A 15,369-nucleotide genomic window follows, 5' to 3' on the forward strand; every position below is an offset into this window, starting at 1 on the left:
ATCATGAAAACCCCCAAGTTTTGGAGTTTGCGAGACAAGCCTAACGTTACGTTTATGTTGTATGAAATGTTCCTGCTCTTCTCCTTGGTTACAAGATAGCTGCCTCATTCCAAACAATCACGTTAACTATTTCATCACCGAGATTAAGGAAGGTAGGCAAATAAATCAAAGCAATCCATAGAGATCAAGCGATGTGCCCACGTAGGCTACATTCCACCATTGTAATACAATGATAATGATGCCATCTTATTGATTTATAATCTAATCCATTTATTATAAGCTATTGCTTGATCTTTTGGACAATAGCTTTTAACTTTAAAAAAGCTCTCTGTTTATCAAGTGTGGGCTATCTAAATAATGAATCTGTCTTGTCTAGAGGCATCATATTTGAATAGCAAATTTGAGAGATTCATATGCAAATTAGTGATAGGCCTAGCTTGCCTTCATTTTATTATATCAAGGTGTAAATTAAACTTCATACTAAATGAAATAGGCCCCTATAGCCTAATCAGGGATGGGCAGTATTTATGATAGACATTTCAGTATTTAAAATACCTAGCCTATTTCAAATACAAAACAGAATTTTGTCATTTGTATTTTAATGGCTTCATATTTTGTTTCAAAAATGTTTATAGGTGTGTATTTTTGTTTAAAAATACTGCCAAATATTTTTGGTAAAGCAAATACTTGTGATGTGATGACATCATCAAAATGCAAAACAATGAATGTAGCCTCTGACTGGTGCTGATTTACCACAGAGTTACCACTTAGTCATTTGCCCAGACTTGTTGTGATGAGAATATTGAAATTCCGGAAGATGGTCCAGTGCAAGATGAGTAACATGTAGGTTGCTCAAACACACAATACACTCCCTCTCTCACACCAACCCACTCACTCAACCACATGATTAGGCCTACTTGCTCACCTACACTTACAGTTTACCTGTTTTTAGTAGAACTTTGGAACAACTTTGACTGATATGTGTCCCCCAAAGCTGCTGATACACAAGGCACTGTTCTGAACCATGTTGTTGATACACAAGGCACTGTTCTGAACCATGTTGCTGTGCACTGTTCCTGAGTGTTGTTGTTCTGGCACTTCCCTTTGATATTGGCCAACTTGTTTAACATGATCATCCAATCGGAACAGTTTCTATCCATAAGCCATCAGGATGTTGAACTGTCATACTCTTTCTCATATCTCATCACCCCCCTCCCCCATACACATACACACACACACACCATTACTCCCATATTCACTTGTGGCTTCATTCTCCGTATTATGTCAGTGTAGCATGAGTTTAAAGCAGTTATTTTAAGGTAATAGAAATGTATTGGGTTGCTTTAAGCCCATATTCTGTGGCTCTCAATAGGTTCGGTGGTTAGTTAGTAGTACCACTTGACAAGTTCAGTTGCACCTTTTTGAGCACATCTCTGATGCGATGCGAGATGGAACAGGCAGGCCAGCATAGTTGATCTCTGGACTGTTTGCAGATTTATGGCATGTCTCGTAGGCAGAGAAAAGCTGTTGCTCTCAAACACTGTCCACTTTTTAAAAAAACAAATACAGTATTTTATTTTGATACATGGCGTGGCTACTGTATTTTGTAGTTTATTTTAATAAACTTAAGATTAGGGTATTTGAAATTTACTTTTAAAAATACATTTTGATGTATTTTTGCACATCCCTGCTAATCATCAATATACAATAAGTTTGTTAAAAGTTTTCAAGTTTGAAGGATTTCACAAATACTCACACATTATGTACATAATGTATTTTTAATTGAAATGTACAATTAAGACATGTATAAAATGGTAGTCAGTTTAAACAATATTTTAGGGAGAAAAATATTAAACATAGTGCTTCATGTCCACCGACATGTTAAACAAAACAGAGCTTTGAGCTACCATTTAATGCATGGCATTTTGAAATGCATGTCCTCCATGTTTATCTTAATTGTAGAGTCAACTTAATTGTAGAGTTACTCATATTTCATCATATTAACATAATTTTGTATCTTCCTTCCTTCTAGCATTATAGAGGCTTTTCCTTCATTTTTGTCATTTCCGATTCTTCTTTCTAGGTCTGTATTTTCTCTGGGAATTGTCTCCGTGTGCCCTCTCTCTCTTCCAGTCAGGCATAGGGGGCTCAATCTCTCCAGGTCTGCCACCTCTGTCTGGCACACTGCCCATTAAGACCTTCAAATAGATACATCATAAATGAGGTAAATGGATATGTGCCAAATATTCATGAATTCATAAACATCCATAAATGAATATGATGAGTATGGCTGGTGTGACGATACCTTATGGACTGCTGTCGAGGGTCCTGCTCTGACTGGCAATATTCGCGACTGATCCTCTCGAGCTGCCAGCAGTCGGGAGAGGGAGACGTGGGACTCGCCAGACAGCAAGAGGGGAGGCAGGGACGCCACTGCTTTTGCACGTTCCTGAGGTATTCAGTTAAAACCGTGTTAAACCAAAACATCACATGCAGACTGTTTCAAGAGCTGAGATGCTGTGCAACATCAGCTCACTGCTAAAATCTTGATAGCATGTTATACCTCTAAAGCTATTGGTTATAGATATGTGCAAAGGATTAATGAAAAATAAAGTGCTTTACCTTCCCTCTCTCCCCCCACATAAATGATTGAAGAGTGACTTCAAATCGTTTCATCATCATTTGTCGCCGACATTTGTAGTCTGTAGCAAGGGCTTCATTCAATTTTTCGATTTGTCTCTTAGCAAATGAATGCAAAGGATAAAAAGTAAGTCATTAAAAGTAATTCTACTAAAATGAATAGGACATACTTGCACCTAAACAACATGTTCCAATATATAGTAATGTAACGTACCCACTGATCACAGTTCAGTTCAGTATTCAGCAATGGCTTTGGAATATCACCTTCTGGCAACTTAGCCAAAGATGATTTCACCTGATATGTTTAAGAAAGAATATGGTACAAGTCAGACTGAAGGGGACAGTAATGTAATATAGTTACATAATATTATATAATGTAATATAGTTGGTCAAGCTAAACTCTTTAACAATAACCATAACATATTAAAGATACAGTCCATGATTCTGGCAAAATATTTTGTTCATTTTAAACTTAAGCTTAAGCTAATCAAATACACTTCTCTTTCCTCGTCCAATGTGAACAATGTATTGCTCAGTCTAAACAACTTTGTTTATTTCTCATTTACAGAGCTTGGGCAATGTAGGGACACCTTACAATGTTTGAACACAAACACAATGACCAGATAAAAAAAATTAAAATGTAAATGCATATTTAAATCAGGTTTGTAGGCCAAGTATACTTGCGTATGCAAGGAATTTGGTCTCTGCATTTATCCCATCCGTGAATTAGTGAGCACACAGAGCACACAGTGAGGTGAAGCACACACTAAGCCGGAGCAATGAGCTGCCTTGCTCAGCGGTGCTCGGGGAGCAGTGAGAGGTTAGGTGCCTTGCTACAGCGGTGCTCGGGGAGCAGTGAGGGGTTAGGTGTCTTGCTCAAGGGCACTTCGGCCGCTCCCACTGATCGGGCATCGAACCGGCAACCCTTCGGTTCCAAGCCCGAAGCCCTAACCAGTAGAATCCAACAGAGAGTCGTCTCTGTTGTCTCTAGAACTGTGTTGACTAAATAGTTGAATGGCCTGAACCTTTAAAGCAAATGCAAAAGTGGAGTTTTTCTGTTACCTGATTCTGTATATCAGTAAAATTGGAAGACGTAGCCATACTTAGGGCCTCAAGGAGTAGAGACAACTCTCTGTTGGATTCTTCTGCCTTGCTATCCACTCTATCATCTTGTTTTACAAACTGTTCAATCTTTCCCAAAATCTCTGCTCCATCTTGCGTTTCCTCTCTACGGTCTTTCACAGATTCACAACACAATTCTCTATCCTCTGGGTGGTTTTCTTTGTACTTCATCATGTAAGCAGCTTGTAGTTCTGACACCAGGAATTCTGAAATGAATGGATTGCACTGCATCACCTCATTGTAAACAATTCCATTCAAAGCCTTTAAAAGATGTTCAAAATATTAGCTTCCGAGCTTCCTCACCAGTGATCTGGTTGAGGTTGGCTGGGGTCAGTGTCTCTGAAATTAATGTAGTGTATGGACAGGACATCTCTTTCAGATATGCCCTCAGATCCCCTGCAAGAACAGTTCCAGTGACATTCTTCCCTAGGATAAAAACAAAACAAGAAATGATCAGTTGCACTGCAATACTGAACTGACATAACATGTCAAAATATCATAGCGAGTGAGTATATTGGGGACTGAGTAGTCTGTAAAGTTGCACCTTCAGCATCAGGGCTAGATGATTTCAGTTCAGACACGAGCCACGTGATGAGTGGACATGGAAGCTCGTCGCACGTACATTTGGTAAAGCAAGCTCTCCCATTATACCTGTTTGAAGCATTTCAGATAACACATTTTAAAATATCCTGGCAGGGCATGCTACTTGAAAGCAACACGATACCAAGATCCTTGATCACTAGCCGCTCCGCTTCAACCCTCTCTGACGATACTATGTAGCATTCTATGTAGGCTACCATTCTACATTCAGTAGTAGTAGAATAGGCTACAGTAAGTACAGGGTCAGGCATTCAACAATTCAATTTCAGAAGACTTCAGTTACTGAACGGATCGGAAAATGAAACAAACAGTGAGTGGTTGATAGAAATCTGCCCGCAGAGAAGTTTAGGAATTTAACATTCAGCCTGAAGTAATGCTCAATGCTAAACTCCTAAACTGCTCTGCGTTCAGGATTCATCCCCCAGCTCCGTTTTCCATTTCAAGTGATCTACATAACATAAGCCGAGCAACTCACCCAAGCGCATGTATGGCACACACAGTCCAGGAAGTTCTATCCATATCGTAGTGCCCTACAACATAAACACGAGCAAAACCGTCTCGACAACTAAATATGTTGCACAGGGTCAGAAATGTCTTCTTCCTGATTATATCTCCCACTGTTGTTAATGTGTACACACAGTCGATCTAGATCTGACTAATCGATCACAGAGTATCGCAGCGCAGGTGTACGCATCATTTACACAAATTGGCAAATCTTGCCTAATGTTTTTTCTATTCACATTTCTGAACAGATGAGAGTGAGCCTTTACTCAGACAGTTTTATTTCTCTACAATATATAGAACAATAAGTGTTTAGTCTACAAATAAAAATGTTTATATCCAAAGGAACAAGTTTGTGTAGCTTATATGGATTTCAAGTACAATTAAGACAATGTAAAAAAAATGAAATGAAAATGGCTTGAAATTCAGAGACATAATCTAAAAAAATGAGGACAAATAGTCATGTAGTGATCATGGCGTCAGAGCGGAGCCACTGTTTTTATTTATGTACTTATTCGTGTATTTATTTGGAAGCAAAAGAAAGACTTCTTAGCACATCTAGAAGGTCCACTGATTCTTTTGCACTCACCTCAAGTAAAATAGATCAGTTTTACTTCGGTTATAAATATTTCAACATATCAAAATGTGTGCGTCCAGTGCTTACAACTGCTGTTTGGTTACCCGGGAAATTATGCATGTTTTGCCATCTAGAACTGCATGCAATCAAATGTTAGTTACCACGAAAATCGAGACAACGACATAGGCCTGCAACATTTTAAGGAAGGCTACCAATCAAATTTAAAAAAACTGATGCATCCACGTACCTACTTATTGGATACACTGTAACCGTAATATACAGAGGGACAGTAAGGTCAGCCAATCACAAACTCACATGAAGAGCGCTGATGTTGGCTCTGAGTCGAGGAAATAGCAAGCTAGCTCAGTCACCGTCCATTTTGCACACAAGGACGCCAAAACATTTGCGAGTGGAAGGGGAATAACTTAAAGGTATGTGTTACTTTTATGAAGCGTTTTACTTTGTAATACATACAATTGCACGATGCACGGGTATTGGACTATTGCTTGTTATCACAGTTGAAGCTATGCACTAATGTAACGTAACGTTAAAATGCAGGGAAGGTTCGTTACCAGTGATGTTGCTAGCTAGTTAGCAATAGCTAACAAATAGCCAGTTATGGTAAATTGATTAACGGTCAGAAAGCATCGTTAGTCGTCAGACCACTTGCATGCTTTTTCATTTCTGCACTAGCTGTTCGTTAATACATACTACCAGTTCGTATGATGTATCTCAATTAACGTTAAGATCAAAGATTCTAGTTAAGATCCCCTGGCGGTTTTTGCTAAGTTAGCTATCGCTAGTTAACGTTAGCTGCCTTGTTAGCGGGCCCATGTATGTCCCAGGCGATTTCTCCATCCTAGATTCCACGTTTTCTAACACGACTTTAATCCTTGCTTAAGGTTGTGACCCCGGAGAATACAGTGCAACATTACATTTCGTGAAACATGAGTGGAGTGAACGTGAAGAAGCTCAAAGTAAATGAGCTGAAAGAGGAGCTTCAGCGTCGAGGCCTCGATACTCGTGGCTTGAAGGCGGATCTCGTCGATCGCTTACAAGCTGCACTAGAGGCCGAGGCTGCTGGTGTTGGGGGCGGGCCCCCGGGCGACGAGGGAGATTATGATGTCGAAGGCGAGGCGGGAGCAGCCGAGTCTTATCAAGATGAAGGTAAACACAAGTAGTATTTGCATGCATTATATTGTGTTACGGTGTGTGTTGCATTGCATGCAATGCAATGCATTTTAGTTTTTGTAATGCATTGCATGTAATGGCAGGATTACAAGAGATTATGACATCGACCCGGTCTCGTGTATTGCAACGTGACCGAGCTAACGTTAGTGCTAACCGTTCACCCGCCAGATGGACGATCTGTTGGCATTCCCAACGTGGGTTCCCACGGAGCTTGTGGTATTGGCAGTGGTGTTGTGCGCAGTTGAAATGTAGCCGAATTTCGCTTACTATCACTATTTCACCGGTTTGCAGAGTTTGAAGGGGAGGAGCAAGATGATGAGCCAGACCAACAGTCCGACGAGGAAGAGAATGGAGGACAGATGATCGGGCAGGGGGGCGAAGAAGGCGACGATGATTATGAGGAGAGTGCAGACGGTGCACCTGAGGCTGCGCATGGGATGGACGACTTCGCCTCGGATACCCTGGAGCCACACATGGGTGGGAACTATCAGATGGGGCAAAAGTACAACCAGCAGGCGTACGAGGAACCCCCACCAGCTCACCAGCAGTATGAGGAGCCAGAGGTAAAGCAAGAGTTTAAGGAACCCCCGAGGAAGCCGGCCTATGAGGAGCCAGAGGAGGAACCAGAGGTGCAGAAGAGCTACAACGAGCAGCCCGGCAATAAGCAGGATTATCAAGAGGCAGACGAGCCAGAGTCCATGATACAGGAGCCCATGATCCAGAAGTCTGAGCCACAGGTAGAAGAACCCGAGCCCCAGGAACAAACTGAAAGAGCCCCTGGTGAGTTATGTCAAGGTACTTATTTATTTAAGTATATTCGTAAATCCGCTTGCTGTATTTTAGGCACATTTTAACTTGACAAAGAATATTTAATAGCATTATTCTCTTTGATTGTGCAGAAAAAATTGAGTTGAAAGATGAAGTCAAGAGAGAAGATGGGGATGAGCAGCAGCAGCAGGGCCAGGAGCAGCCAGCTGCAGAGCCTGCTAACGAATGGCAAGCTATGCAAGGAGACCAGGGCTCCCAGGCTAAAGGAGAGGACGACCGGTACGGGTCCTACAACCGCAAAAGGCCATATGAGGAAAACCGTGGTTATGGCTATTACGAGCATCGGGAGGACAAGAGGTACATGTTCATGCTGTTCATTTGCACCACTGATGTTATGTTCCGCAGTTATGTTCTCCATTGCAGATGTTATATAATCTCCTGTGATTCCACAGAGCACGTTCCCCTCAGCCACCGGCAGAGGAAGAGGAGGAAGACTTTGATGATACCCTTGCAGCCATTGATACCTGTACGTTTTTAAATAATTCAGCAGAGACATGGGAGGTTGTTTTGGTTGTATGATGCATAATTGGATTCCTGAAGCAAGACGTACAATCTGCAGTATGTGTGTGTTGGTATGATCACAGTTATAATTAGGGAAGGCAAGATGGACATGGTGTTTGAGAGGAGACATGTAATTTTGTTTATGATAGTTGGGAGGTGTAATACTTTTTATTATGTATATTGCTGTCTGAGTTTAATGAATAACATATTCACGGATGATTCAATTACCCCCCACCCCCAACAGATAACTGCGACCTGCACTTTAAGGTGTCTCGTGACCGATACAGTGGATACCCTCTCACCATTGAAGGCTTTGCTTACCTTTGGGCTGGGGCACGGACATCCTATGGAGTCAGCAAGGGCCGTGTCTGCTACGAGCTGAAGGTATCATAGTCACATCATCCAATCTAAAATGGCAACACATTGTATACAGTCAGTGTCTTTGTACGAGGAGTGTATATGAGTTAAGATAAATATGATGTTTTCTGTGTGTAGATCAACGAGGAGATCTCTGTGAAGCACCTGCCGTCCAGCGAGCCTGACCCTCATGTGGTGCGAGTGGGATGGTCCATGGACTCCTGCAGTACCCAGCTTGGTGAGGAGAGCTCCTGTTCACAGTTCAAGGACACTGTATGCTAGAGGAAGCTGATTTTTAAATAGACAGATTGTAGCGAATAAACCCACAGGGACAATAGCAGTGCATGTGTATCGGTAGGAAGTGCTGCGATCTGCGATGTTTCCACTGTTATGGGAAAAGTGAATGACCACTGGGCCTCCACCCTTTTCCTCATGAGTTCCGTTTTGAATTGCAGGCGAAGAGCCATTCTCATTTGGGTATGGTGGAACTGGAAAGAAATCTTTAAATTGCAAGTTTGAAGATTATGGAGAGAAGTTTGGTGAAAACGATGTCATCGGCTGCTACATGGCAAGCACATTTTCCTTTTTTCCCCTCCTTATTTTTGGATGCTGCTTTTGCGCTTGCACATGAGTCATGTCCCACAGGATATGTGTCACCTCCTAAGCCCTTTTCTTCTGTTTCCTCTGTCCGGTTTGCAGGACTTTGAGACCGGTGGCGATGTGGAGATGTCCTTCTCTAAGAATGGAAAAATGCTGGGTGTGTGTTACCAGGCAACCCAGGAGGAGCTGGCCGGGCGGCCGCTCTTCCCCCACGTCCTAGTGAAGAACTGCGCCGTGGAGTTCAACTTTGGCCAGAAGGCTGAACCCTTCTTCCCTCCGCCTGAGGGCTACACCTTCATCCAGCAGGTACCTCTGGAGGACCGCATCCGGGGAACCATCGGGCCCGCATCCAAGGCAGAGTGCGAGGTCAGTGCTAGCTTTCTGGAACTACATGTCTTCTGATACAGTGCTAGCTTTCTGGAACTACATGTCTTCTGATACAGGGCTAGCTTTCTGATACAGTGCTAGCTTTCTGGAACTACATGTATTCTGGTACTGTGCTAGCTTTCTGGAACTGCATATTTTCTGATATAGAGGTAGAGAGTTCTGCTCATGAATGCCACATAGGTAAAAAATACTTTGAAAGGCCATATAAAAGCTTTCCATGTTCCATGGCCTGTGTTTAGTTAATTTGATCGTCTGGCCCTACTTAATTGTTGGTCGATCAGTCATTTAAAATGTGATGTCATTCATGCGTCCGATATGCATGCTGATAAGTGAAGCTCTATCACACAGTTAGGTCAGTACAGTGGAACTTCACAATGCTTTATGCCACAAACTTTACGAGTGCCATTAGTGATTTGGTGTTGAAATGAAAGCATGTTGTGGACAGCAGTGTTCACTGCAGTGCTACTGGCTAGCAGCCATTGTAATGTCCATTGTGTTTGCATTGTGCTGCTCAGATCCTGATGATGGTGGGCCTGCCAGGCGCAGGGAAGACCACGTGGGCAGCCAAGTACGCGCTGGACAACCCTGAGAAGAAGTTCAACATGTTGGGCACCAATGCCATCATGGAGAAGATGAAGGTATTCTAATATACTACTCATATACTGCATTTACATGTATGGATTTATTATTTATTTATTTATTTATTTATAACATTTTACATTCATTCATTTAGCAAACTTTTTTTTCCTCAACACAAGGTTGATGCCCCATTAACTTTTGGCCTCAATATGAGCATGTACAATCGCTTAGTCATGTCGTAGCTGGTTTTAAGTCTACCACGGACGGTTACGATTTTATGGCTTCTACTCCAATTGTCAATGGAGAAATTGTATTGTATTCTTACTTAAGGAAACGACTGTGGACGGGACTGTTGCGGTCTATTGAACCCACAACTTTTCAGGCTACTGCATGCTAGCCCAGCTCCTTAACCACTATGCAACCACCACCTATTATACTATTCCAATATACTCTGACTAAAATACCGGCACCGGTTTGGTTGTGTGTTTGATAAAAACCCTGCCCCGTACACAGGTGATGGGTCTACGTCGCCAGAGGAATTACTCCGGCCGTTGGGACGTGCTGATCCAACAGGCCACGCAGTGCCTCAACAGGCTCATCCAGATCGCCGCCCGCAAGAAGCGCAACTACATCCTGGACCAGGTACTGGCCTCCCCGAAGGCTCTGCTCCAGCACAGCTGTACCCCCTCCCCCTCTCCCCTCCCCCAGCCCTAGCCACTGCTGTCCACTGATGCACACGTCCATTAATGTCCTCTCTGCTACTGTCTCTCTAGTTCAGGAGAAAAGCACTGTTCAGCGTCTGTTTCCCTGGAGACTTTGTCCTACATTTTCGTTTTGTCCTGAATATTTTGCTGAAAAGTCATTCATTTTGTTTTTTGCTTAAATGAAATGAGGATATTTGCTAATTTCGTATGTTTTTTTATATATATATATATATATCTATATATAAATCAGTATTTTGGATTTTCCTTTTGTATGTCTTGTTGAAGAGAAGTTCTTTCCGCATTGTACTTTATAGTCCAATAGTAAGATGTTGAAAAACAAGTAAACACTGCCTGGTGAGTAAGAAATATACCTTCTGTTACTATGGTAACCGTAAGAAAATGAACATCACTTTTGATGTTTTTGACTATAGCTTTATTATGTAGCATATGGAACTTTTGAATGTTGTGTTATAAATGAAAACCTAAAGGTAAGTACGAAACTAACCTGCTTCACTTTCCAGTGCCTTTTTTGGTCAAGTTGAAAGGTAGGTAGGGTCTAAAGGACAAACTATGGTTTCCCAGGATACCGTGAGTACCCCCAGGTAGGTACTGAGTGTTTGTCTATGTCTTGGGTCTGACGAGCCTGTGAGAAACAGGTAAGTAGAGGTAAGTAAGGGGACCCTGCTCAACATGGCATCACACTAAGTGTTAGGGCGGTGGTAGTGCCTCTTTAATGATAAAATGATTGAATGATGATTGAATAGAATATGAATATCTTTTTTCAGTAAGTGACACAGTGTGGCAGTGATGTTTATTTAATGAGTGTTCTGTATTGTTTGACTGTGTGGTGAACTGCAATATTATTTTAGCTGTATATAGCTAAGCACTATAGAAGTCTGGTTCTTAGTAAATTGCCATGTAATGTTGGCATGCGTTTCAGGTGTTGGCAGGCGTTTCGTAGTGTTTAGTAGCAGATTCAGAGTGTTTTGGGGGAAAGTTGACAACATTAAAGCCACTCCCAGTAACTTGGCTTCCAGGGTCCCCTCATGTCGGTCTCATTAGCTGTGGACATGGTGAGTTGAGGCACTGCCTCATCTCCAACTCTCAAGGTAGGTGTGTGGGGTTGTGAGAGACAACCAGTAGTGAATCCAGCACAGTAAATATAGCCATGAAAAAAAAACTCTCTCACTTTCATCGTTGCAGGAATCCAATTTCCCTCCTATGGAACGCAAAGCCGTAACAAAAGCAAACAAGTGAACAATAATGAACAGCTTCTACTTCTTTCTTGTCACCATTGCTAGACAAATGTATATGGATCAGCCCAGAGACGAAAAATGCGTCCTTTTGAAGGTTTTCAACGCAAGGCTATTGTAATTTGTCCCACGGACGACGATTTAAAAGAGCGAACGTTAAAGCGAACTGATGAGGAAGGGAAGGATGTGCCCGATCATGCTGTGTTAGAAATGAAAGGTAGGAATTCCATGGATAACCCAAAAAAACCACACAAGAACTGCCTTTGCTATGTATGTTTGTTTTTGTTTGTTTTTTTTTTTTTTTTTTTTTTTAAATCCGAACTTGGAAGAACCCCCCCTCCCCTCCCCACCAGTTCTGCCCCATAAGTTGTAGCCCTTTTGCCAGATAAAAGAGCTCTTCCTCCTACCTTTTCTCTTCCTTTCATCATCCCCCCCCTTGATTAATTCCATTTCCTGCAACTCCTCTCATTGATACGTCTAATGTTGCTATCTGAAAAAAAGCTTCTATGGGAACCGCTTTCAAGTCCATATTGAATTCACAGCTAACGTAAACACATTCTGATAAAGCAACTAGAATGAGGCATAACAGCCAGTCTTTCAACTCTGCCCGGATGGATTTGCAGTGACATACTACCCCTATCTCTCATAACTGTTCTCTTAGTCTGGCACATTATTTTTCTCTCCATACCCCTTCCACCAATCCCAATCCTTTATTCTATTTTAAAATAATCTGGTGCAAATCTTCCCTTACTCCCTCCAAGGTAATGTTTGCTCCAGCCCCTACACTGCATTCTGTCCACTACCCATTCCTTCTTTCTTGTTTCTACTGCCCCCCCCCCCCCCCCACTCCATCCTTCCTTTTTTCTCTGCCTCTCTCTCTCTCCCTCTTTCTCTTTCCGTTCCTCTCTTCTTTCTCTTCTACTCTCATGCCTCCCTCAGTCACTCAGGTTTTTTGAGTTGTCTTTATTTTGGAACTGTTTGTAATCACGTTTTTCTTCTTTGTCTCGCCGGCACGGCCGTACCCCCTACCTCACTGCCGTCCCTGCCTCTGCTCCCGTAGCCAACTTTGTGCTCCCGGACGCGGGCGAGTTCCTCGACGAAGTGAGATACGTAGAGCTGCAGCGCGAAGAGGCCGAGACTCTCATCAAGCAGTACAACGAGGAGGGCCGCAAGGCGGGCCCACCCCCCGACAAGCGCTTCGACAACCGGCCCGGCGGCTTCCGCGGTCGTGGGGGCTTCCAGCGCTTTGACAACCGCGGCGGTGGCGGCGGCCCCCAGGGAGGCCGGGGCAGTTACCAGAACAGGGGTGGACCCGGTGGTGGCGGCGGCTTCCGTGGAGGTAAGAGTCGTGTATGAACAACACAAAGCCGTCATTTGACGAGAAAGATTCGTTATTTGGTTAAAGTTTAGGCCTAATGCATCAGTTTAATTTACTGTTTGTAATGCCCCTTGGAAATCAAGAAAAATGATATGAATTTGAGAATTAATGTAGTGCATAAAATCAGTGTTTCCAGTATTGCAAGATGATGTTAAGACCATTTTTTTTTTTTTACTGACTTTGATGATCACCACCTGGCAGGATACAACCGCGGAGGAGGAGGCTACAACCAGAATCGCTGGGGCAACAACTACAGAGATGGAGGCTCAGGGGGACGTGGTAGCTACAACCGCAACCAGCAGTCTGGAGGAGGAGGAGGAGGAGGAGGTGGTGGTGGAGGCTACAACCATAACCGCCAGGGATCCTACAACAAGGGCAGCACTGTAAGCACTGGAGGATATAGCCAGTCCCAGGTAATACTCCTATAGAAGTGTGTGGACATGAAAAGTTAGTCTGTGGAGTCTGTCGGTTCCGTGTTCCGAGTTCAAAATAACTGTTTGTACACGGTCCTGGCTCTGTAATGGGGAAACAAACATGGTGGCTCAGACTGAGACAAACAAGTCCAGCTAATCAACATTTTGCTTCTGGAGCAGAGAGGAGAGGGGTGTGATTTCATTGACTGTGGCCCTCAAATATCAGCAACCTTTAGCCAGAATAGATTCTTGTGTGTCGTCTTTAGATATTGGATATATTTGAATTGTCTCAATGTAAAATGTTCAATTATCTTTTTTTCTCACTGAAAAGCCACAGTCCTACAATCAAGGCTACAACCAAGGCAGCTACAACCAAGGCTACAACTATGGCAGCTATAGCCAGTACCCCGGATATGGGCAAAGCTATGGGCAAAGCTATAGCCAAACTCCTGCAGCCACTGGACAGACCTACAACCAGCAGCAGAACTATAACCAGCAGTATCAGCAGGTAAGCAGCATCTCTCTTTTCCACACATCTTTACTACCAAATAATTTAAGTATCTATCTATCGGTGTGTGTATATGTATATATTAGTATTGTTTTGTATGTATATAATATATGTATGTATATGTTTTTATTTATCTATTTTCTCCTCAACCTGGGCCAGTATGCACAACAGTGGCAGCAGTATTACCAGAACCAGAGTCAGTGGAACCAGTACTACAACCAGTACGGCAACTATGGTAACTACTCGAACCCGACGAGCACCCAAGGCACGCAGGGCTCCCAGCAGGGCACGCAGCAGTAGGCAGCGCCCATGCTGACCCCGCTGCCCCTTGCGGCTTCCCACCCACCCGGCAGACGGAGCACATTCCTACCGTGGCATCCCGCCATGCACCTCTGCCTTCCACCCACTTTGTTCATGTCTGCTGTCCATCTTACCCACATGTCTCTGTCCGTGATTGAAGGAGAGAAAAAAATAATTAAAGAAAAGAAATAAAATCTGTCATTACAAGGTAAAGGCGTTTTAATCCATGCTGCTGTCCTATGTTTTTTTTTTATTATTATTATTATTATTATTATTATTTTGGTGACAGCAGGGTTCTGATTGGTAGAGTAACATTAAATGCAACTTAATCATCATGCCTGTTCTAGCCTATGCCAGATCATTTGAAAATAGAACACAGTGCTATGTGGTGTAGTTTTTGTTTTAATAGTACACACTTCTAGAACACAGTTTAACAGGGATTTCCACGCATACGTTTTTGGTGTGTATGTGTGTTTTAAAAGATGGCTTATTTTACTATTTTAATAATTCACTGCCTCCTTGTTTTATGTGATCTGTCCTTAGATCAAAGATCCATGTATTTCAAATGGGTGGAGCTGGGGTTTTGTCAGACCATTATTTTCTTTATGAATGCAGCGTCATGTAAGACCTTTGTCAAAATGTAGATACATTTAACAAATCTATATCCTTTCAACTAAAATTTAAAGCTACAGATCTTACCACAATTTACTTTTGTACCATTTTTAAAGGTGTTAATAATTGTTTGACTTCAATCCCTTGTTGCACCATTGTTTTTTTTTGTTTTGTTTTCATTTGGTGTAGTGATTTGTTTTGTGGTTGTAAACCTTTTTATACCTTACAACATGTCTGTCAAACGGTATCTGCATGTGATTTTGTGCTCATTCAGAACTTGATGTTTTTGTATTACAGAATATACCATAATCTGACAAA

General features: G+C 42.5%; 2 protein-coding genes across 2 annotated transcripts; one reads left to right on the forward strand and one right to left on the reverse strand.

Annotated features, from left to right (window-relative positions):
* Positions 1-1,790: 1,790 nt before the first annotated feature.
* LOC143112295 (protein FAM98A) lies at positions 1,791-4,989 on the reverse strand. The gene is made up of 8 exons (XM_076274562.1): positions 4,838-4,989; positions 4,307-4,413; positions 4,066-4,188; positions 3,703-3,968; positions 2,855-2,935; positions 2,623-2,739; positions 2,306-2,449; positions 1,791-2,198 (listed from the first exon to the last, which is right to left on the reverse strand). Exons 1-8 carry the CDS (start codon positions 4,879-4,881, stop codon positions 2,061-2,063), a joined length of 1,020 nt encoding a protein of 339 aa, XP_076130677.1. The 5' UTR covers positions 4,882-4,989; the 3' UTR covers positions 1,791-2,060.
* A 776-nt stretch (positions 4,990-5,765) lies between these two features.
* hnrnpul1l (heterogeneous nuclear ribonucleoprotein U-like 1 like) lies at positions 5,766-15,369 on the forward strand. The gene is made up of 16 exons (XM_076275095.1): positions 5,766-5,871; positions 6,343-6,607; positions 6,923-7,411; positions 7,531-7,756; positions 7,852-7,925; positions 8,205-8,344; positions 8,456-8,555; positions 8,773-8,885; positions 9,017-9,283; positions 9,820-9,942; positions 10,397-10,525; positions 11,889-12,057; positions 12,901-13,179; positions 13,420-13,631; positions 13,963-14,139; positions 14,299-15,369. The coding sequence occupies exons 2-16, from the start codon at positions 6,388-6,390 to the stop codon at positions 14,437-14,439; spliced, it is 2,859 nt and encodes a 952-aa protein (XP_076131210.1). The 5' UTR covers positions 5,766-5,871; positions 6,343-6,387; the 3' UTR covers positions 14,440-15,369.

Source organism: Alosa pseudoharengus, unplaced genomic scaffold (genome assembly GCF_046254945.1).
Source record: "Alosa pseudoharengus isolate Yale_2024_CS ecotype anadromous, Long Island Sound unplaced genomic scaffold, YU_APseudo_1.1 YU_APseudo_1.1_scf_8, whole genome shotgun sequence".
NCBI lineage: Eukaryota > Metazoa > Chordata > Actinopteri > Clupeiformes > Clupeidae > Alosa > Alosa pseudoharengus.